General features: G+C 33.1%; 3 protein-coding genes across 3 annotated transcripts; 2 read left to right on the forward strand and 1 right to left on the reverse strand.

Moving 5' to 3' along the window:
* Nucleotides 1-6,235: 6,235 nt before the first annotated feature.
* On the reverse strand, nucleotides 6,236-11,468 carry LOC115440735 (glucose dehydrogenase [FAD, quinone]). Its single transcript, XM_030165162.2, has 4 exons — nucleotides 11,412-11,468; nucleotides 9,683-9,804; nucleotides 8,609-8,742; nucleotides 6,236-8,105 (listed from the first exon to the last, which is right to left on the reverse strand). The coding sequence occupies exons 1-4, from the start codon at nucleotides 11,417-11,419 to the stop codon at nucleotides 6,522-6,524; spliced, it is 1,848 nt and encodes a 615-aa protein (XP_030021022.1). The 5' UTR covers nucleotides 11,420-11,468; the 3' UTR covers nucleotides 6,236-6,521.
* Nucleotides 11,469-13,636: 2,168 nt separating this feature from the next.
* On the forward strand, nucleotides 13,637-15,007 carry LOC115440732. The gene is made up of 2 exons (XM_030165160.1): nucleotides 13,637-13,724; nucleotides 14,369-15,007. The coding sequence occupies exons 1-2, from the start codon at nucleotides 13,716-13,718 to the stop codon at nucleotides 14,816-14,818; spliced, it is 459 nt and encodes a 152-aa protein (XP_030021020.1). The 5' UTR covers nucleotides 13,637-13,715; the 3' UTR covers nucleotides 14,819-15,007.
* A 4,051-nt stretch (nucleotides 15,008-19,058) lies between these two features.
* Nucleotides 19,059-19,952, forward strand: LOC115440720. The gene has a single exon (XM_030165140.1). The coding sequence runs from the start codon at nucleotides 19,059-19,061 to the stop codon at nucleotides 19,950-19,952; it is 894 nt and encodes a 297-aa protein (XP_030021000.1).
* The last annotated feature ends 2,638 nt before the right edge of the window (nucleotides 19,953-22,590 follow it).

Below are 22,590 nucleotides of genomic sequence, written 5' to 3' on the forward strand. Positions count from 1 at the left end.
GAAACGATAGAATACTTATCATCAAGTGTGCAACTTGCAGGTCTCGATGTTTAATTTACAACATAAAAAATTATATACATTTACATAATATTGTAATTAATAGAGATCAAATTTATCTAATTTTGTTAACAGACTCTTATATTTTTATACACATCAAAATTTCATTACTTCAATAGCGTTAGATTATTTCTGGCGTCTGAAATATTAGATTAATTTGTAGCGAAGTTTGCTAATTGAATTTTTATATCTAGTACCTACTTTGTTAGCACGATTATAATATTGCCGTCTGGTTTTTAGCTTCCAAGATAATATTTTACTTAAAAGGAGACTTCATACCTTTAAGTGAAATGTAACCTACACTTGTTAACAAAATAAATATTTTTTGTTTTGTTTTTTGGATCAGGAAAAAATGACAGTCTATTCACTTTCGTACAAATTCATTCGACGCTTTAACGTTAACAGCAAACATACAGCATCTTTTCAAACTTTCACATTTATAATATTAGAAGGATTTAGGACACCAACCCGCATTGCGCCAGCGACGTGAGCAATAGAAGGAACATCTCCTCGCATTAGGAACATAGCTAGGAAGACAGATCGATAGGAATGGAACTTCCAAGAGCTGATTCCTATTTTAACGCTAGACACTTTGTGTACGTCTATGGTAAAGTAGATGATAAAGGCAGCAATGATCACATACCACCTAAAAACCCATTTGACCATCAATAAAAAAAACCTAACAACTACAAAGCAATAGACATGTGTTAAGATACGAAATCGTTATCGGCAATCCAAACATGTGTACATATCGACTCAGTCCAAATCAACGTAATTAACTCAGTTAAATTAAAGACATGCAATAAACAACCGTAATAGTCCGAACATTAAAGGGTACGTCCATCGATCTCCGTCGCGGTTGATATCACTACGCTTACAGAATTTGTTGCCCGCACCGATAAGGTCCTGGATCGTAATGAAGCCAGTTCAACCGGAATGCGATAAGCGACATTTGGGAAAGGTTTATGTGTGCAATTGTTTTGTAAACATCTTATTCTTGCATGTGCAGTTTAAGGGGCGCTTGTTCCAAGATACTGATTTTTGTAAATCAAATCTGCAGTTTTATAGTCATATTTCTTTTTATTTTTAATCTTAAGGCATTTTGCCGCAAGCAAACAAAAATATCATGGCTTCATCCCGAAAGAGTAGACAGAGGGGAAACAAAATCTTCGCCATGTGTGTTACGTTCCATGATATGATATAAGGCATCAAGTAGCATATTTCTCGAGTGTAAATCATCACAGTGAATTATTAATTTCATGGGTTCCACATTTTTGACGATTTTATTTTATTTCAAAATATAGTTCGTGCCACTTTCACCGAGCGGGAGCTCTTACTTATATTTTTTCTAGATATTTTCTCAGAAATGTGTATCGAGGTTCTCTCTGGATATTATGCTCAAAGGAGGCCATGTTTCTCTTCTATAACTTAAATGTTCAGATCGTTTAATAAATAGATTTTGATAATTAATAAGATCTCGAAAGAGATATACTATTATTAATTAATTATAAATTGTGCCTAGATTTTTAGATACAATTATAAGTAACTAGAAATATAATTTAGGGACGATAATATAAAATAATTTAATAGGAGCTGTTATTAAAATTATCTACAGATAGATATTTATTATAAAGAGATAAAACTAGGTTCAGCTCGCGGCTCCGCCTGCGCCTAAAACTTGTTCCTAGATAAAAGTCTAGCTTTATATTTAAGCGGGATAGAGAGTAGTCTATGTCCTTCTTAGGGTCTCATACTATCTCCATACCACATTTCATTGAAATCCGTTGGGTAGTTTTTGAGTTTATTGGATTCAAACAGGCCGACATATACGGTGCAGGACTTTTTTTGGACTTTTAATAGGAACAATTCCGTTCGTACCTGATTTTTAGGAGCTTACTATTTCAATTATTTTAAATAACGATTCTAACACAAAAAATGCAGTGAAATAAGAAAGAAATACAACTGGTGTGTTTTACTTCGCTAACGACCTGAAGACCTATAGGTGCAGTGATAAAACTGTAGGAACAATTAGTCTTTGTTACTTCTTGTGTAAACAGACATTTGTTAACCATTCCGGTTTTGAAAAGGCCGGCATAATTGTGTCGATTGTTAAGAAATAATAATATAATTCTCGTCAATTTATACTCTAGATACCAATTCACTAGTCATCAGGTGCGATGAAGTCACTTTAGCCAGTTTAAAATAATAATAATATTGTCTGTAACTGTCCCACTGTTGGGCACGAGCCCCCTCTACTAATGAGTGGGATTAGGTCTTAGTCCATCACGCTGGCCTACTGCGGATTGGGAGACTTAACCTCAAAATTCCTATATAGAACTTCTCAGATATGCAGGTTTCCTCACAATGTTACCCTTCACTGTTAAAGTAATTGATAATTTACAAAGAATACACATATCATTTTAGAAAAGTCAGCGGTGTGTGCCCTTGGGATTGAACCTGCAGACAATCATTTCGGCAGTCGATTCTACACCCAACTAGGCTATGGCCGGTTTGTATAAAAAAATCTTTGTATATATAATAATTATTCATTATCGCATAATTACGTATAGAAAATTGTAATTATAAGAACTTTATATATTCTGATTATGTCTTTAACAATTTTATTATTCGCTTATCGGGAATCAATTCACTTGCGAATAATTCTAGAATACTACCGATTGATGTTATGTGTCATACATCAATAATTATTAAGAATTTAAGCAGGTCTTGATAACTGTAGGTCTTAATAAATGTTTTCCAATTCAGTTCCAACAGTCAGTTGTTTGTATTGCAATAATATCACTGGAACAGGTCTCCTATCTAAAATTAATTTATCTTTCAAAGTTTAAACCAGTTTTATATAACATTTACTAAAACACTCTTATTTACATGGAAGAGTATGAAACTTACAATAATGCCGATTGCAGACTAAGAGCTAAGCTAAATTACTTAGCTTAAGTAACGTCGCTTAGCCCACATTTAACATACACCTAGTGCGTAGCTTTGTTTGAATTAATTCCGGTTTGCACACTACAAAAATGTCTCAGTCATGCGAGTTAAGGTAAACTAGCTCAGCTTAATTTTGGGTGTGCAACCCTTACCCAAAACCCAGCATTATAATCTTCTTGCTGATTTAAAACATGACATCTAGATATTTATTTGTAAAGCTTATATCGCTTTTTGTTTGTTTGTGATAAGAATTATTTATCATGATGTCAATTTAGGTCTTTTTTAATGATCGATGCAAATTCCAATGTTTCATCCATAATAAATCAACCGTAATATATCAATTGTAAGAATGTCAAGAAAATCTTTGTTCTGGTTGGTCCATTTTCGCGATAGATTGACTTGATTGAGACGAAATGTAAACCACCATTTTCAATAAACAATCCCAGATTTTTAAAAAAGGGCAGGTAATCAGTAATCATCTTTAGAACTAGCATACTATGTTTACATACATACATACATAGTATCACGCCTTTATCCCATAGGGGTAGGCAGAGACTATAGATTGCCACTTTGCACGGTCCTGGCATACTTCTCGCGCTACTATGTTTACGTATATTATTTTGTTCTTTAACTGACAATTTTATATACCATTACTTTTTGTTGACTTTTCCTCTGCACTTATGAATATTTATGTCTTATCCCCAAAAAATATTTGATTTCTAGAAACTTCATTTATTTTACAGGTTTGAAAATATTTCCGTATAAATCGTTTTATATTTTCTAGAAAAAAGCTGTTCTACTTAGTAAAGAGTACATAATTAAACCCATAAATTTGTCCAGTGTCACACGGCTAATACACTTTCATGTAGGTTCCCCAAAAATGTCCCAAAAAGGCGGCTTCCATTATGCCGTTTTGACGACACATATAAATTTCAACGGAGTCTAGAAATGTCGACCCTCGTCCGCAAGGTGTCCCGGTAAGGAAGAGAAGTTTTTGCCAAACTCCAGGATGTTGGGTTTTTTTCAACATCTTTATATAATGATATACAATAAATATTGTATTATGGATCTTCAGGATTTATCTTTAGTTTATATATTTTTATATTTTACTAAATAGCTAAAGAGTGTTGGCGACGCAAATAATTTTGGTGAATTTAGTTTTGTTTTTTAATTATTTAAATTCCGATCCTTCGATATAATGTTTTTATATATTTACTTGTCAGTTGAGAGTTCTTCGTCGTATGTGAATAAATATTTTTCTTATAACGCCTGTTTATAATGTTACTGGTTGAGTACTGGCTCATCGTCAACAAGATTTAAATCGTTCACTCGTACTACACCAGAATATATTTATGTACGTGACGTTGTTTTGTCTATTTCTCAAGTAGTATTGTAAGATCATATTATTTGCGGTTCATATCTCACTGTGGCCGTAGTCTATGGAGACTAATTGCTCCTCGTCTGTTCGTTATCAGACTGGAAGTAAGTTATTCGATAGTAAAGGTTAAATTAAACTAAGATTTAAAGAATCAGACTGATATTTGAGGCTACCGTATTCATAATCATTTCTTAAGTTTACGCGAATGTTAGACATTGAAATTAAACTATTTTACGGACTCTATCGTGGTTTTAATATTTTAGTTTTCTCCCGACGTTTCGAAGACTTTGCAGCCTTCAATTTGCTCTTACCTACTAAGCCTACTCCACTACAAAAAGCCATTTATCCTACCTAAGACATAACTCCTGAACATAAATTTAGTTCCACTTAGTCACAAACTTATTCTGAAGTTCCGTAATGCAAACTCACCGAAAACATTTTGTATGCTTTGTTTTTTCACATTCCGTAAACCAATTACGTTTAATCCTCTAATTCGTAGTATCGGGTTTTCTGGCATGGACCGCTCTTAAGCCAAGGGATTAACGATCACTATTTTTATCATTAAATTTATATGCTTCTTCAGAAGACTTGATGGAGTAAGCCGCTATATAATATAAATCAAGTATTTCTGGTCTATTTGCTTTCAATCTTTTACAGTTTTATCGTGTAATCAAGTTTTACGTTTAGTGGTTGAACCTTGAGTCCCTCAATGCTTCGGAGAGCACATTTAGCTATCTATGGCTATTGCTTAATGCGTATCTTTAGGAGTTGAAGCTCAGTGTGAACTGAAAATTTCGTTGTATTTATTATATCAAAGTAATTTTCATCAAAGATTTAAAAACCTACCAAAGATGGTTTAAGCATCAGAATATTTGTATCGTTAATGCAATCATACAAGAATTATCATAATAATATTTTCTCAATAATATTAATTTTATTACTAAGGCCATCTTATTAATGCAGTGTGGAGTTTGAAGTAGACAGAGCACTCGTGTGAAAAATCTAAGGACGGTCTGCTTAAAGCATACACTATAATGTATCGATTCGATTATATTTTTTTGTTTTTTTATTGCTTTGAATGACGAGACAAGCTTGCCGTTCGCCTTATGGTTAGCGATACGACCGCCCATAAATAATAGAAACACCATCCAACACATTAAATTAAAACGTATTGTTTGGTATTCCAATACGCTCGCGATCCTGAGACATGAGATGTTAAGTCTTATTATGCCCAAGTAGTAACACTGGCTACAATGTCTTTCAAACCGGAACACAATAATGACTACATACTGCTGCTTGTTGGCAGAAATAAACATTGCGCTGGTACCTACCCAGGTGGCCACTCACATATGAGAGTCCTATAGTGATACCACCAGTATCAAGTTTGATTTTTTTAAGTTACTTCTGACTAGTTCCTGAGGACCTTTCATTTGAAGAGACATTTTTTGCCAACTGTTAGAAATGGGCTGTTAATGGATTTAGTAAGTTTTTAATTTTCTACAATGTTGCTATTAATATTATTAAAACTTACGCGAGACATATTAAATTAGTCAAAAACAACACGGTTTTACTCACGTATACAAAAAGTAGTCGGAATCGCCGACCAGTTTCGACCTATTAAGTAGGTCATCCTCAGGGGCGAGTGCTAAGAGGACGTCGCGTCGCGGAGGCCTCTCGATCACTAAGGATGACCTACTTAATAGGTCGAAACTGGTCGGCGATTTCGACTACTTTTTGTATACGTGAGTAAAACCGTGTTGTTTTTGACTAATGTTGCTATTATTATTTACGTTATAGAATATTCGGTTTTTTATCAATATCGTATGTGAAAGAAAAATGAAACATCAGTTTAAATCAATTTTACATATAATTTACACGCGAAGTAATATTAATAATTCGTTATTATTTTATACCATTTCAAAATAACACGAAGACGTATATTCGGAGTACAAATTAAAATAACAATATCATCTTTACCTCAAATATTGTCTGAAAGTAACTGCGTGTCCTGGTAAAATTGTCTTGTTGCAGAAATGTTCAGTTTTAATTAAATAACATAATGTGCATATTTTCTTTTTTATTCACATACTTGTAATGCATACTTTTACTTTACTCTTTACTCTCAGACATTATACTATTAGTGCGACGTCGTATAATTGTAGTCTTCTTTAACTAAATCTGCCCCTCTCTCACCCACCATCATACTTGCAGCGTTTGTGTTAGCACTAATTTGTGTAGGCATAACACTAGCGTCTATCACTCGAAGGTTTTTACAACCGTGCACCCTCAGACGACTATCCACCACGGAAGTATTTATATCAAGACCCATCTTACAAGACCCAACAGGATGATATATCGTGGTCAACATATACTTAGAAATACATACTAAATAATCGTCGCTTTCCAAAGCAAAATTATCACATTCTTCAGATTTTATTCTACCTAAAAATCCACCAATGGATTTGAAATATGTACTATTTACTACACTGATCAACTTCTTCATGCCGATAAGGGTTTTTTTAATATCTTGAGGATGATCAAACGAATTTGCATAAATGAGTGGTTTATCCTTGGGATTATTCGAACTTAAAGATATGTTTCCTCGAGACTTCGGATGTAGAAGTACGAATGTGAATTGGAACAACGAGTGATCGACGTTAATTTCCGATATAGAATCTATAACACTTTGTTTAAACATACGTCTAGATAAACCTTCTTGGATCCCGGACGAATTTTTATCATAAATTACAAGAAAAGCCTGAAACTCTGGATAAGAAGCATTCTCAGATGAAGAATATAAGGCCGTTACATCAGCTGAACTTATATACGAAAGATATCCTTCTCGATTGTACAAATATCTTATGACGTCGAAGTTTTGTTCCTCAGTGGTCTGTAATTTGGGTATATCGCCGTATACAGTGACTGCAGGTACGCTATAATGATCTTGCAAATTTTGCCCTACCATAGGCGAGTTGACCTTGCAATTTATATTATTAGCCCTCAAATGATCACAAGGTCCTATACCTGACAACATTAGTAACGGAGGCGTACTTATAGTTCCGGCACTAACTATTACCTCTAGTTGAGCATAGAATACTTTCTTTTCACCATTAACTTCAACCATTACGCCATAAGCAGTTTTATCGTTGGAACTAACTAGAATTTCAGTCACAAATGCATTATACAATATTTTTAAATTTTTCCTTTTCTTGATTGTGTTGAGGTACGATTTCGCTGTGCTTTGTCTTCTGCCCTTATATGACGTAACCCTAAAAGTTCCACCTCCAAACGCATTAAGGGCACTCACATCACGACTACGCTTTAAACCAATTTCATCCCATGCATCAATAACATACTTGGTAACATTTCTGTATGGACTTTGTAAAGAATCTATTATAACTGGTCCATTGTGGCCGTAGTTGTTTCTAGTAGCCGGATCTCTTAAAAGATTTTTATCCTTTAGTTTTTCGACTTTTTCAAAATATTTCCTTGTGACGTTTGGATGCCATTCCTTGTTACCGGCGTTATACCAACGCAAAAAGTCATTGTCGTTTCCTTTTATGTAGATCATTCCGTTGAGGCTGGAGCCACCGCCAAGCAATTTACCACGAGGCCACGGTACTGACCCATTGATTAAAGCTTGACTTGTTTTATTATCATTCACCGTTCTAAAATCCCAGTCAAATTCACTACCCATAAGCTGTTGATCGAATGCTGTTATCTGAAACCAGTTGTTTTAGTATTGTTACATTTATATTTAAGATATTATTATCATCGTGTTAAAGAACAAATTAATTTGCTTTCATTTGCTGATTAGTATCTAGCAATGGTAAATTACTTCTGCACTCCAAACCAAACTGCAATTACATTTTATTTTATGTAAATTGTGAAATTTAGGTAATTGTAGTTTTTTGTAAATACGTTATAACGGCAATTATTTATTTGGAGTAGGCAATGATTCCACATGTGTATAAAAACACATTCTTACTAACAATAAATGGTATGTAGTCGCATTGTTAGGCTTGTATCTAAATACCGACCTTGATAATTATTATAATTTGCCCAGGAAATAAAACGCCTGCTTTCGGGGTGCCTCTTTTGCTTTTTCATTTTAAAGTTAATGTTGTCAGTACAAGAAATTACTTATATATTTTACAACAAGACAGTAAGGTATTTATTTTCCTGTTCAGTATTATGCTAATTAAATTTCCAAGAAACACTCACTATGCTCTCGACGGGCGGGATACCGCCAGCTTCTATCAATAATATTTTCCATTTTGGATTTTCGCTAAGTCGATTTGCCACTATGGATCCGCACGAACCAGAACCGACTATGATGAAATCAAAAGTCTCAAAGTCTGAAAAGATCACATTGACTATAAATGATATAGTATGTATCATAAAAATTATAGACTATAATATTTTTAGAGATAATAATTTCTTATGTTTACGCGAATGTTAGACATTGAAATAAAACTATTTAATCGTGGTTTTTATAATATTATAATTTTCTTCCGATGAAGATGACGACGATGATTTAAAAGCAACCCGAGATTTCCAGGTTTAATTTAGCGCAATAGGATTTGCCTTTTGGCATCTCCCGACTGGCACTTTGGCAACAATCTAGATGTCTTAAGGGCATAAATAACAGTTTACCTGCCGTTTATTCCGTGACAGGCTCTTAGAACAACGTAGCCTAACAATTTTCGGACTATACCGACGAGTTTATAGATTGCTACAAGTAAACTATTGATTGGCGGTATCCTTTATATTAATTCTTTGTATAGATAAGGATAAATAAACGTCTCTCCTAACTTGAGCACCATAACCATTATTTCAAAAAGGCACTTAATTGTAGTTTTATATCTAGTTTAAGCGAGATAGGCGACGATAGCCTAGTTGGGTGTGGAACGGATTGCCGAGACGAATGTGCGCAAGTTCAAATCCCAAGGGCACACACCTCTGACTTTCCTAAAAAAAATGTATATATATTCTTTGTGAACCGCTTGCTTTAACAGTGAAGGAAAACATCGTGAGGAAATGTGCATACGTAAGATGTTCTCTATAGGAATTTTGAGGGTGTGTGAAGTTTACAGATCTGCACTAGGCCAGCGTGGTGGACTAAGGCCTAATCCCTTAGTAATAGAGGAGGCCCATGCCCAGCAGTGGGACAGTATATAATACAGGGCCGATATTATATATATTATATTATTATCCAGTTTAAGACGACTAAGTAAGACGTTAGTGTCAATAAGGAGTGGAAATAAATAAATACTGACGGCAAAGTAGATAACGTACCACATACATCAGCGTTTGTAGGCCAATTTTCTGTAATCAGACATTGAGCAGCTGCAAAAAACTGAAATGCTGAATTGAACACCTGTGGCGCTGTCCCCACGGTTGGCATGAGGCACGAATCACTAAAAATATAATCATCATCATCATCATCGTCAGCCTATATAGATATTTGTCCGCTGCTGGTCATAGACAAAACATAATGAAATAATTAAATTACATATAGTATGTTGTTAAATTGTAAAATGTTGGTATTAAAAAAACTATTTCATTGATTTTATCGCGGTTTTTTATAATTTTCTTCCGATACTTCGAAAACTTTGCAGCCTTCATAGATAGGGGGGGGGGGCTGAGGCGTCGATTGATGTTGTAACTTTGACCTCTTACTCGTTTCTACAAGATATTTTTCCAAAAATATTTAATAAACACTGAAACCCTATGATTTTACTATTGTATGAATTTAATTAGTTCAGTATTACTGCTAGACATTCCTGGATCTCATTTGAAATACAATTAAATAGGGATTGCTAATCATAAATGTTTTCAATTCTACCTCTTGCTAGAAAACATAAATTTTCAAGGTTTTAAGACCATCATTATATAGTCATTTAAACGACTAATAATTTTGAAACAAAGGCAAGACAGTGATAACTGTAATCATTAATTAATATTCATTGAATTGAATTTAGGCCACGAATGTTTTAAAATTTCATTGCGTGTTGTATTTTACTATACGCTATAAATACTTTTTATATGATTCAGTCATCAGTCATTTTCGAAAGCCGAAATCGAAAACATAAATTGGATGCAACTTGATTGCAAAAAAACCAAATCTAATTTAGATCTCTGATAAAATTCGTTGACATGTGTACCAGATTGATGTAACTATTCTAAACCACGATTAAACTCTGGTGTTGGTACCATATATTTCATATCCGCCAGGATAGCGACCACCTTACCCCAGGTGTTAAAACCCGCTATAGTGGCCCACATAAGTGTGTCGCGTTCCGGGATCAGTCTGTATATCCGGTTCCAGAAGGCCGACATATTTTTGTCGACTGTCGAAGGGTAATCTCTCATCAGACGATATTCTAGACCCGATCACTTACCATCAGGTGCATTGGGATCTCTTTGCCGTGCTAGCATAAAAAAAATGTCACCAATCCTATTGTAGCATAGCGTTTAATAAATATTATATCATTAGAACCCTGTCTGGGTAAAAATGCTCATCGCTGAATATCACATAAGGCGATGAAATCCAAAAGTCAAACTCACAAATGAGGCGACTAGTTTCAAAACGGGTAATCTGACTTTTTAAAAAATGTTAGTAAATAAAAAAAATATCATATTTTATTTGTATTATCCTTGTCATTAAAAAAACAAATTTATATAGCATCTAGTAAACTGTATTTTAGCATAATTTATTCTGCAAGAATCACAAAATCAGTTTTAATTTTACAGATTGCCTACCTTGATATCAAATTTTACAGAATGCTGTTTTTGAAACCAGTCGACTCAAATATTAGTTAACAAAAAAGTATTATTATATACTGCAACTGTCTTATAAATGAACTGCCGAAAACATACCCAAAATTTAATTAATATTCATATTTACGATAAAAGAATATAACATATTTCACTTCAAATAAACTCTATTATTCTCTAATTTGCAAAATCATTTATTCCAAAAACTACTAACGTAATAATTTAATTTAAAATTAAAAATACTCACCATTTCATTTTCACAAACAATGTGCTTACTTAGACACCGTTAGCGAGTAACTGTAAATAAATAATTCGTTAAATGCATTGTTAAATGCGTCAATTTACTAAAATGCTAATTGAGTAGCTGTAAAAGCGAAAATAATTACCTATTTTTCGTAAATGCTGCTTATTATCGAAATAAAACTAGTTTACTGTGTCATGTTCTTTTTTATTTTATCGAATTATTATTCGCTTGTATTTATTTGGTTTTATTTAACTCTCTTCGTTTCGAAGGCTTTGCAGCATTCATGGTCACGGGAAGATCAACTTTTTATGTCATAGGCACACGAACATGTCTGACAATAAAAGTCGACAATACGAATACAATTATGGATGGGCTGCCAATCTTAAAAAATACGAATGGGGATTAGCAATGGGAAGGAATGTGTGTATTCGGAAGTCTTGCACGATATAAATTTAATTTCAAATGTCGAACTCAAAATTCAATAATAATGTGTCGCAATGTAATACACATTTTGTATTCCTATCTTTTATGGTACTTGTGGATTCAAGACGAATGATGTTCCACTAATAACTTTTCTGATTTAATCTCTCACGTCGTTTTGTATCACTAAAACGATTAATCGTTAGCTGAATCCAAATTCTTGCAGCGTTTTCAAAACATAATTTTAGTTCCTAAATTCCGGTTCGGCAGTATTCTTCAGAGTCGAGTGCTTCTGATAGGCAATTGTATGCTTTGTCATATATTTTCCATGGGGCATAGGCCAATGCACATTCACAGCCAACTGGTATGTGACATCAAATATCTCTAGGGTTGTCACACATGCCACGAGTATTATTGCGATTAAAATAATTTCTATGAACAATTTAATAGTTCCGCTTACATTTCTACTAAAGAATCTGTATAGTTGTAATATTTATATTGTAGTACAACTGCCGTGCTAAGGTTTCGGGTTCAATCCCCGCGTTAAATGAAGTGATAGAGTTATCTCGATTTCTTCTACATAAAAATACCAATAAAAAGAGCATTGTCATGTCAATTCGTTATGCCAGGGGTGTAACAAGTATCTAAATGTTTTTATTTTAATATTTTTATTTATTTAAAATGTTTCAGCCAAGTAAAATGTACGCTTTCATAAAAAGTGTAGTAAATTTTCAAGATACAACAACATTATTCTTCCGTAGATATAACATAAATAAAAACATATTTTCCGTTTGCTAACAACCCTATTACGTGTATGTAAAACATAAATGGTCTTCATAAAACGCAAGGCTGAATGTTGGATATAAAAATATTTATTTTTCAACCAATATGCACGGAATTGGTTGCACAAATAAAATATAGAATGTTTGATACATTCTATTTTAAAGCCTCATAAAAATGTTGCTATACTTTATAGGCAGCGATTCCTTTAAAATTAAAACATCACCAAAACCGTTGGCTTTTTCACGCATTTTATTACAAATTTTTTTTTTTTGCGTAATCAAAAATGCAAGTACATTGCCCCGGCTTATTTTTAAAGGAATGATTGTTTAAACTTTCTACTTTTCTAGTTCTGTCATTTTCAAAGAATTATACACTAGTAGCGAAGTGTCTATAAAACCCGATTCCCATCGGCTTCCCTTTCATAATTTATGTAAAATGTAATCATTATGTAATTATCATTAAAAAAAATTCAGACTGCATTTATGTATCGCTCCCTTAATAAAATAATGACCTATTCCAAAATTGTTAATTTGTGGGAATCATGAAAAAACGAATTCCTGATTGCGACCTGTTTTTAAGTTACTATAAAATTTAACTTATTGAAGATGGGTCAAAGATGAACCTTATAGCACGAAAAAAGGGAGAAAAAAGAAATGTCGCCAACAGAAATTAGTTTTTAGACGACTCCCATAAATTAACAATTTAGGAATAGATCATTATTTTATTAAGAGTGCGGCATATTCTTAGTACCTATAATTTGTGTTGTATTCCCTTTCATAAATTTTCACCCATCGCCACTGTTGTACACATTTCTATAATTGACAAATCTTGCTCTCCATTTGAATAAATCTAAACTTTTACCATCCACGGCATAGGAATGCATTCGTAAAAACTATACAAAAAGCAAACTTGACAATAGCTTGCGCAAAACATTCCAACTGACGCGTACAAACGGCGCGTCAATTTTTTATATATTCGTGCATTTATTTCATTTGGATTTATGTTTATTTGACATATTTTAATAACAACCTTTTGTGGTGACGTATAATATAGTTTTCACGTGCAGATCAACGTTCATCGATTAGAAATCGCCGTACCGACGTCATGAGAGTTGTGAGTGTTTCACAGAATTATTGGCATTTGGACATCTTTATATAGATTATTTGTGACCTAAGACAAAGTTTTATAAATGAACGCAAGAAAAAATCTATTTGGTGTCTTTTACACAAAAAACAACGACATATTATTTGCTCAAGGATACCGACTGGTTTTTATCTCCAAAAAATAAGGTTACGGTTAGAATAATTTTATTATAAAAAAATAGTATCACTCGAGCGCAACCGCGAGCAAATGCTAGTACTTAAAATAATAAATTTACTTTAATTAAACTTGTGTAACTAATTAATGTGAAACAAATTATATTAGTCTTAACGAAAAGCATACTTAATGTTAATTTAAATATTGATAAACAGTCACTTGTTTATTTTAGTTTAGTTATACTTTATAAGGCGAATGTGGATGGAAGAGCCAGTAAGGGTCGACCGCACTGACCCTTCGAATGTCAGATATCTGACATTCTCAGTAAAGGCCAGGTCAAAAGTACCCGGAACCGGCGGGAATGCATGAAAAGATTAATTAAGGCAGAGGAAGCGCGAGAAGTATGCCAGAATCGTGCATAGTGGCAATCCATAGTCTCTGCCTACACCTATGGGACAGAGGCGTGATACTATGTATGTATGTAATACTTTCCATTGCAGATACTAATTTTGATCGTACTCACAGTTGGGCTATTAAGAAAATTTGCTGCAGTCAGACTACACAAGCTGTTCCAATTCTTAGACGGGTTTAGATCGGAGCATAACCTGCGAGGCTTCCTGCATGTCGGCAACGACTATGCAGTGTTCCTTCAGAAGCCAAATCCTCACGATAAATTCCTATCGTACGAGCTTTATGAGTCTAAAAATGTTCCTGATATAAGCAAGTACCAACCACGCTTGTTAGCTATAACCAAAGTGCCCATAGAGTATATAAAAGATCAGCTAAAAACGTTCAGACAAGAGTTGTATAAAGCAAGACATGACGATAATGTGGTGCCGGGAACGCAAGTGCAAACGCTACGCGAATGGCAGATAGAAAGGGCTCTGAACTTTCACAATAATAAACGGATATTTGACGACAAACTGCCGGTTTTGAGAACTGTATTGTGATAATATAAACGATATTAAAACTACGTTTGAATTTATTTTGGTATAGCTATCTACTTCATTTGTTGCTATAGTTTGAGTTGTTATTGCGAACGAGAAGAGGAATATGTACATTACTAGGTATTCATTACTTAAATGTTTTTATACAATTTATTCCTGATAAACGTTTGAAATAAAATTTCACAATCCATATCGCCGCTCTTTTAGTCAATGTTTTTAACAAGACCATTTCATACGATATAGGATATATTATAGAATATAAAAACAATTTTGTTCGCCTGTAATGATTGTACAGTGTAAAGTCTAGTCTAAATATTTAATACCTAAGTGTAGATCGGGGCTTCGATTGCATTAAATGCCTTTGCCTGTATAAAAGTTGTTAAATTACTATAGCGATTCATAGCGCCCTCCAACAACGCTAGCGCCATCTATTTAAGCAATCATATTATAAAAAATAGTCTATATGTGAATGCAGGACATGGTCTCCTCGTATCCCAAATTTCATCGAAATCCGTTCAATTGTTTCTGCGTTTACTTCTAACAAACATCCAAAAATGCTAAATATTGTAGCAAATTTTCCCCATTGTAATATTCGTTAGATAAGTCGAAGATAGGATGAAGCTGTCTGATCTCACGATGTTATTTGACATTTAGCGTCTGCGGTTCATGACAGCGTATTTTCGCTTGAATTGTTTAAGATAAAACATTACTAAGTTTCCAAATAATTTTCATCCGAAACTCTCAGCACGTCCGTTTAAAGATGATAACGGTGGAGTCTGTTGTTTTGTGTAATATTTAATACTATCGACCCTTTATTTTACATCTGAATACGAAATAAAGCTCGAATTACTAAAGTTCTACGTGACGATTAATGGATAAAATGTATAGGAACATTATTGAGCTATAAGAATATACTCGTATGTATATAAAATTTTAATTACTTTTATTTTTGATATTCATAGCGTCATTTTTACGACACCAGCGCCATCTGTTTAGTGAATCTGAATAAAAAAACTCAAAATTTCGTTTGGGAATAAATTACCGGGATAAAAAAACCTATATGTTAATCAAGGACATCATCGATGCGTGTGCCAAATTTCATCCAAATTCGTTCAGTTTTTTCTGCGGTTACCTCTAACAAACATCCAAACATTTTCACAAAGTTACGCATTTGTGATATTTGTGACAATATGTTAAATGCGGTTTCTTTTAGTGTACACATAAAGAGGTGGTATATGTTATTCTGAAACCAACCTTACAATTTTTTTTTATCATAGAGTAGTGGGTGTCATCAATGCCGTCTTGGGAATGTACGAGATTTGGATTCCGATATACAATGAAATAGGAATTCTTGAATGATTGCATTTATCTCAAGAATGTAATGTTTAATCACTTTGCTGAAACAATGGATATGGCCGTACATGAATAGATATTAACGGATAAAACTACAGATACACTAACACGCTCTTAGTTTCAAATTTATTTGTTGATTTGTCCAATCTGACTTAACCTATTTGGGGCGGAATTTCATTCGGTAATAGATTTTTTTTTACTAAACCTAAACTAAAACACTCGAGATTTCATATTTATTTGTTGATTTTTCCGATCTGATTTATATCCCATTAATATGTACGGTTCCAACAGGTCGGCATAACTGCTCAACCAAAGAGTGTTCTATTAAAATCCTGAACTTACTTAAAAATCTAGATTACGAATGCACAGAAAATATTTTGAGCTCCACAGTCATAAAAATAGGTATTATTTAAGAACTGAATTTAAATTTAGTCTCAGTTTATAATTTGTTTTAATTATTATTTTATTATTATTATTATTTTTTTATTTTTATTAATATTGCTTTTTGATTTGTATCCACAATAAGTTCTTATATTGTTTTGGCATTCTGTTACCTACATGTATTTTTTGGCAAATAGTTTAATTGTTATGATTTTCTTCTTAAAACTTTGAACTGTAAATAGCTCTACTGACAAGTTTGCTAAATATCGCTTAGATATTGCCTTTCAAGCGTCACTTGTCATTCTTGTATCTGGTTATAAGTGCATCTGGAGGTGGGCGTTGCTAGCTGCGATTCAGTTATCTTTTTAACTACTGTAATTAGCAACATACAATTGTACTCCATGTTACTGAAAAGTTTAAAACAATTATTACTAATTATTTATTTTGATTGGTTTAGACTCGGAATCGGATCGAAGATTGAGATTGAGATCGTTTATTGATAATGCCTGTTAGTCATTATGAAATTAAATTGTTTTTGAGTTTGTTATTGTCAGGAGAAGATTCTTATGAAAGAAAAAATTCAAAACATTGCGCGGAAAATTAGAAAACTTAACGAAAATATTAATTTTATATAACTGTTAATTGTTTGAAATAACTGTCAGCGATTGACAGAATGCGCGCTGCAAATTCATAATTAAGACGGGACAACGTCTGCCGTGTCAACTAGTAATAAATAAAATAGATAATTATCATCAGTACATTTTTTGTTTGAAAATTACGTTACTTCCTAACTATTCTTCTATATTGAAACAGTTCCCATAAATAATTCTTTACGTTCACTACTTGAGGCTCATTGACGATCATCTATCATGAGAATGGTTTCTGGTGTGAGCGCTGTTAGGACTTTAGCCCCTACTACTGGATAATTGTATAAACGAATTCTTGTGACTTACTATTTTATATGAATAAAATGTATATCTCATATATTTTATTTACATCGAAACTAGAGCAAAACCTTGTAGAGGCGTCTTTTTTAATAAATTTAAAACTAAACACAGCTGTTTTTATTCATAATTAATGTTATTTATTTAATTAAATGTAATTCTAATTATTGCTTGTTTTATTTTTGAGCATTTTCTTTTCGTAATGAGTTAGAAAATTGTAGATTTCATTTAATTGCGTAATACAATATGATAATATGATGTGGTTATTATCCAAGATTCGAATTTCTCGAAGTTAGACCTTTATGTTTGTTGTATTACTAGTAAAAATGAACTCTAAATACACATTCCATTAACAATTAGCTTATGCTCTATGCTAAGTTTTCTGTGGTAAAAGTCCTGCTTTATTTTCTCCGCGATAGAATACTTTCTATAGCCTATGTCCTTCCCGGGGTCTCAAACTATCTCCATCTCAAATTTAATCGATATTTTTTAGTTTATCGCGTTCATACAGGCAGACAGATGTAACGAGTGAATTTGTTTTAAAATATATTTTTACATTTTAAGAGGAACAATTCCGTCACACATTATTGTTACACACTTTAACTATTTATGCAGCAACGGCAACGCAAGCAATGGAAGCTCTCAAAAGGAATAAATTTCCCGTTTTTGCAACAGTTTTTATTGATGCTCCGCTCCTATTGATCATAGTATGATATATAACCTATAGTCTTCCTCGATAAATGGACTATCCTACACTAAAAGATATTTCTATTTCGAACCATTACTTCCTGAAATTAGCTCGTTCAATCAATCAAACTATTCAGCATTATATAATAATATAGATAAACATCCGCCTATTAAAAATACACATTATTTTAATTTTGTGTTAAAAACAAAAATATTTTAATTTCAAAATATTTTATTTTTTCGGTGATTTTTATACACAATGCAAGCTCACAAAAACCTGTTGTATAATTTTCATAATTTATTTCTTGATACCGTAGTAAGGGTAGAGGCCTAAACATCGCTCTGTGCATTTTTAAATTCGTAAAATTAGAAAAAGTTCTTAAAAGCTCACAAAACTTTACCAATAGTCAGTTACAACCGCAAGGTACCTCATCAAGTGTTATCTAAACATGAAGTGAACAATTTCTCAAGTTTTTGGCAAAACAAGTGCGAACAATTTCAAATCGATGATTCCCGCTCCAACGGTTATATGAAACGCATAGTTCATAAATAGTGCATGTAAACTATATACAGTGAGAAGAATTACAGTGTGCAGGTGAAATACGGACGATCGTGATGGTGTATAGTGATTAAATAAATAACCATAATAATATTAAAAAGAAAACATATTCAAATAAAAGGGTAACCGTCATAAATCTAAACGTGTTAAGCGCCATCTATTATTCAATAGCTTAATTCAAATAAAGTGTTCTGAATTAAAGCTGAGTTTAACGCCATCTGCTGCTCAATAGCTTAACTACATTTCCAGGATAATATTGGAAAACACAATCTGTCAGTTCATAGAGGTCGCTGTCACAAGCTTTTTTTCCAATATAAATATGAATCCTTTATTACCTAAACAGACGAAGACCAGCAAAATAACACCTGCCCGCAATAATTCTGGTGACAGAGATTCCTTTAACGTGACATTGAGGAAAAAAGAAAACATGTCGCACCTTAAACCTACAGATGATCTTCGCCAATCCATCCGTGAAGAGATGTCTGCGCTATTCGATGATTTTAAATGTAGTATTATACGTGAGTTCGATATTAAAACTAGTGAAATATTAAACCGACTCATTAAAGTTGACGAGACCATCTATAATTTAGAGAGCAAATATGAGAAACTGAAAGTGGACTTTGAAGACAGCGTAAAAACTGTTAACCAACTAAAGACTGAAAACCAGGATCTCAAATCGACAGTTATGAGTCTTACTGATCGAGTGTCTCAGCTCGAGCAGCACTCTAGAGCGGCTAATGTGGAAATCCAATGCATTCCTGAGTTTAATAGGGAAAACCTGATCACTACAGTTAAACAAATTGCTTCTACCATCAAATACAATCTATGTGAGAATGATATTCATCTGTGCACTAGGATCTCGAAAATAAATAAAGAAAATAAACGGCCACGCTCTGTTGTCGTTAAATTCAGCTGTCCCAGAGTACGTGATGGATTCTTAGCCGCAGCGGTAATCTTCAACAAGAAGGCTACCACCAACGAAGACAAGCTTAACACCAGTCACCTTGGGATCGGAGGAGAAAGACGACCTGTGTACATTGGAGAGCATTTGTCACCGGCGATGAAGAGTCTACACGCGGCAGCTAGAGCACGGGCCAAAGAACTTCACTATAGATTTGTATGGGTAAAAAGCGGAAAGATATTCTTACGCAAAACGGAAACTTCTGAGTACATACTGATAAATTCGGCTACTTCACTAGCTGAGTTAAAGTAGACTTACCAAACATCCTGTATTTACACATCTGTAATGCCTATATTATTGATTGATTGTTTGAATTGACGATTGTTTTTTGTATTTTTAATTTATATTTCATTAAACCACATAAAGATTGCGTTGGTAGGATTGTTTGGAGAGTCTTTATTTTTGTTTTTACTTATGCAGTATTCATTTAATAATGTACCCGTTTGTTATATTCTGGTTGCGTATTACTGTAATTTCCTATAATATCTAATTACTTTATCACATGTTAAATACGGATAGTATATATGTGTTTGTTCGCACTTGTTAGCTAAATTAATTTAATTGTTTATCTGATTGTTTTTTAAGTGTCTTATATTTTTTTATATTTTTTTTTATGATCTCATGTAACTTACCTGTTAGTTGTTATTATCAGAATGTTAGGGGATTGAGGTTAAACACTTCGAATGTGTTTCAGCAAATATTAAAAAATAATTATGATGTTGTAATCTTTACTGAGACATGGTTGAACAGCAGCATATTTGACGCTGAAATATTTGACCATCGGTATGTAGTTTATAGACGTGACAGAGAAACTTCACCATTATTTAGTGTTAAAAAAGAGGCGGTGGAGTGTTAATTGCCATAAAAAAATCTTATATCTCGCGGCGAGTGTGTGATTGGGAGAGCGACTGTGAGGATATCTGGGTGACATTAAAGTTAAATAACTCTAACAATGATTGTCTTACAATAGGTGCAATTTATTTACCTCCGCCTGTCACTCAACATGTTTTTGAAATATATCTCGACAAGTGTAGCGAAGCCCTTCAATCTGCTGGTAGGAACATAGTCATATTTGGAGATTTCAATTTAAGCGGAATAACTTGGGATATTAGTCACGACAACACGCATACTATACCAAACAACTTTAGTAACTGTATATTAAAATGTAACTTAATTGATTTTATGTCACTTAATAATATTGTGCAATTTAATAACGTGACAAATTCTAAAGACAAAATATTAGATTTAGTATTGAGTAATGCAAACAATGTAATTAAAATAAGTAAATCCCCTAGTCCAGTCAGAGAAGTCGACATACTACACCCACCATTAGATATAACAATTACTTACACACAAATCATTGATAGAAAAGCAGTAACTTATTCGTGTTCTAAGCCAAATTTTCGAAAAGCAAACTATGAAACTATTAACCTAGAACTTATGGGAGTTAACTGGAATTATAATATGCTGCAATGCCAAAATGTAAATGAAATGGTTGATAAATTTTATGAAATCTTAAGAAAAATTATAACTAAATGTGTTCCTTTTGTCACAAAAAACCGAGATAAGGAGCATCCTATCTGGTTTACACCGTTACTTATACGAATGTTAAAACGCAAATATAAATATCATCAGAAATTTAAAAAATACAGAAATCCTCTGGATAAATTGGAATTTGAATATTTACGTGAGGACTGCGATAAACTACTTAAAGAAAATTATAATAGTTATATTACATGTATAGAAAGTGAAATTATAAAAAACCCTAAAGTTTTTTGGACGCACATTAAAAATTTGCGCAAAAATAGCTCGAACTATCCACCTACCATGTACTTGAATGAATTAAAATCTAATAATTTGAACGATGTGTGCGATTTGTTTGCAACGCACTTTTCCTCCGTTTACGAAGTCGACTCCCACACTGAACCCGCGGGTGTGACTGTAAGTGGTGAATGTGACCTTCACATAGATATGCAAACAATCAAACGTGTCGTTAAGCAGCTTAACTTAAATAAAGGTGTCGGTCCGGACAATATTCCTCCTATATTCATACGTAAAACTATAGATAATCTCCTAGTTCCATTACACGCAATTTTTAACACATCATTATCAACTGGGATTTTTCCTGATAAATGGAAAGAAGTTAGAATTGTTCCGGTTTTTAAAAATGGTAAAAAGACTCGATCTCTAATTATCGACCAATTTCTATTCTTTCTACTCTTGCAAAAATTTTTGAATCTTTAGTTTACCCGTATATTTATAATTTATCAAAAAGTCTCATATCACCACGCCAGCACGGATTTATGTTAAAACGATCCACTAATTCTAATTTGTTGGAATATATGGATGATGTAGCTCAGTCTGTAGATGGTGGCTATCAAGTAGATGCAATATATACTGATTTTACAAAGGCATTTGATAAAGTAAATCACACAATACTACTAAAAACTTAATAAATTTGGTGTAGAAGGCGCACTACTGCGTTGGTGTGAATCATACCTTAAGAATAGAACCGCCACCGTCGTAATAGATGGATGTGCGTCCAAGTGTTATGTAGCATCTTCTGGGGTACCGCAAGGTTCGAATCTCGGTCCTCTTTTTTAATGTATATATAAATGATATTACTAATTTATTTCAATATTCTCAATGTTACCTATTTGCTGACGATTTAAAGTTAATACGAGTGATAAAAATGTAAGGGATTCTGAACTATTACAATCAGATTTAAATAAACTTATGGAATGGTGTTGCATTAATAAAATGTACTTAAATCCATTAAAATGTTATCATATAAAATTTACCTTAAAACGAAATCTGATCTACACTAATTACAATATTGCTGGTAGTATATTAAAAGAAGTACCCTGTGTTCGCGACCTAGGAGTTTATA

Source organism: Manduca sexta, chromosome 12, assembly GCF_014839805.1.
Source record: "Manduca sexta isolate Smith_Timp_Sample1 chromosome 12, JHU_Msex_v1.0, whole genome shotgun sequence".
NCBI lineage: Eukaryota > Metazoa > Arthropoda > Insecta > Lepidoptera > Sphingidae > Manduca > Manduca sexta.

What these genes read in the sequence shown, in the direction of transcription:
- LOC115440735 (XM_030165162.2), bottom strand. An exon ending in TACAAACGCTGATGTATGTG is followed by an intron (nt 8,743 to 9,682) that starts GTACGTTATCTA and finishes TGATCTTTTCAG; the next exon opens with ACTTTGAGACTTTTGATTTC. An exon ending in TCCCGCCCGTCGAGAGCATA is followed by an intron (nt 8,106 to 8,608) that starts GTGAGTGTTTCT and finishes AACTGGTTTCAG; the next exon opens with ATAACAGCATTCGATCAACA.
- LOC115440720 (XM_030165140.1), top strand. Translation starts at nt 19,059, where the DNA reads ATGAATCCTTTATTACCTAAACAGACGAAGACCAGCAAAATAACACCT.